This window comes from Gouania willdenowi, chromosome 4 (genome assembly GCF_900634775.1).
Source record: "Gouania willdenowi chromosome 4, fGouWil2.1, whole genome shotgun sequence".
Lineage (NCBI taxonomy): Eukaryota > Metazoa > Chordata > Actinopteri > Blenniiformes > Gobiesocidae > Gouania > Gouania willdenowi.
Window position 1 is genome coordinate 20,666,929 of NC_041047.1, and position 1,356 is coordinate 20,668,284.

At 59.1% G+C, this 1,356-nt stretch overlaps 1 protein-coding gene across 1 annotated transcript; it reads right to left on the bottom strand.

Annotated features, from left to right (window-relative positions):
* Positions 1 to 224: 224 nt before the first annotated feature.
* On the bottom strand, positions 225 to 1,156 carry LOC114461705 (extensin-like). The gene is made up of 2 exons (XM_028443995.1): positions 819 to 1,156; positions 225 to 693 (listed from the first exon to the last, which is right to left on the bottom strand). The coding sequence occupies exons 1-2, from the start codon at positions 1,154 to 1,156 to the stop codon at positions 225 to 227; spliced, it is 807 nt and encodes a 268-aa protein (XP_028299796.1).
* Between the last annotated feature and the right edge of the window lie 200 nt (positions 1,157 to 1,356).

Here is a 1,356-nt window from a genome sequence, read left to right on the forward strand (position 1 = left end):
GGTCGGCTAGTGTGTAGCATGTGTGGCTTTCGGGGGCGTGGCGGCGGGACGTGGTTCTGCGGGGCTTCGTCTGTGCGTAGGCTTCCTTTGCGGTCACACTGGGCGGGCGTGTGGGCCGTGCCTGGGGTGTCTAAGGAGTGGATCTTTGAGCTGGGCCTTCTGGAGGCGCGCCCACCTGCTGTGTGCCCGGGGATTGTTTGGTGTGTCTGGCAGCTTGGGGTCTCTCATCGTCTGGGCTGTGTTGGTACTGGGGAGACGTCTTCTTTCGGGGCATGGGTAATTGTCGGCGGCCTCCGTGAGGGGGTTGTACTGGCGATGTTGCCATTTATGTGGGCTGTGTGTGCTTGCTTGTTTGTCTTTGGCTGGTGAGGTGGCTCTTCTTGGGCAGCTTGTGGTGCTCTCTCTTTTTTAAGCCTCTTTGCGGATGGTGTTGTGTTGTTTGGCCATGTGGGCCTGTGTTGGTCCGGTGGGGAGGGTATGGGGTTCAAGGCTGGGGGGTCCAGAGTAGGGGCGGCTGCTGCCTGAGGGCAGCTTCTGTGTCCTGGGGCTGCGGGGCTCTGGATGCCGGGGGGTGCAATGAGCTGCTCTGCCGGCTCGTCAGGGTGCTCCGGCTGGGTTCTTTGGGGGTTTGCCTTCACCACTGATGTCACTGTGGGCTGGGTCAGGCTCCATCCGGCGCCTGCCTGGGTGGATCTAGTGGGTGAGTGTATGGCGTGCACAAAGTTGGGGCATGGTGCTGCAGGGCCTTGTATGTGGCGGTGCCTGTTTTGAGGTCAAGCTAGTTGGGCAAGTCTGGCTGGGCCAGCCAGCTGACAAGCCTCGTGTTTCGGGGGTGGATCCTTGGGCGGAGCTTTCTGGGGCGCACCCATCTGCTCGTGGGTTGGCCGCTGTTTGGTGTGGCCCCACACTGCTTCAGGCAGTGTGGGGCCACACACTGCCTCCAGCCCCACACTGCTTCAGGCAGTGTGGGGCTGGAGGCTTGGGGCCTGTCATTCGTCGTGCTGTATTGGTGCTGGGGAGACGTCTTGTGTCGGGGCATGGGTGATCGACAGCAGCCACCATGGGGGGCTGTGCTGGTGGCGTGGGAGTTGGTGTGGGGTGGCGGCGACCAGGTTGGGGGTGTTTGGGTGCTCTTGTTAAATTTGTGGAAGTCCATTGGAATGGCAAGTTATCTCCTTGGAATCTCTAAACATGAAATCATGAATTTTTCAACACAGACATCTGCCATCTGCAATTAGGCTATAGCACACACACACACGCACGCACGCACGCACACACACACACACACACCCTGTGCTGTAGTAACAGTGCTACTTCCTATTCACATGTTTCATGCTGTGTAGTATGTAAGTGAAG

Bases quoted from the DNA above. Each gene is read 5' to 3' on its own strand.
- LOC114461705 (XM_028443995.1), bottom strand. From the start codon at position 1,156: ATGGACTTCCACAAATTTAACAAGAGCACCCAAACACCCCCAACCTGG. The intron at 694-818 runs GCTTGTCAGCTG...CTCACCCACTAG, and splicing joins ATCCACCCCCGAAACACGAG to ATCCACCCAGGCAGGCGCCG.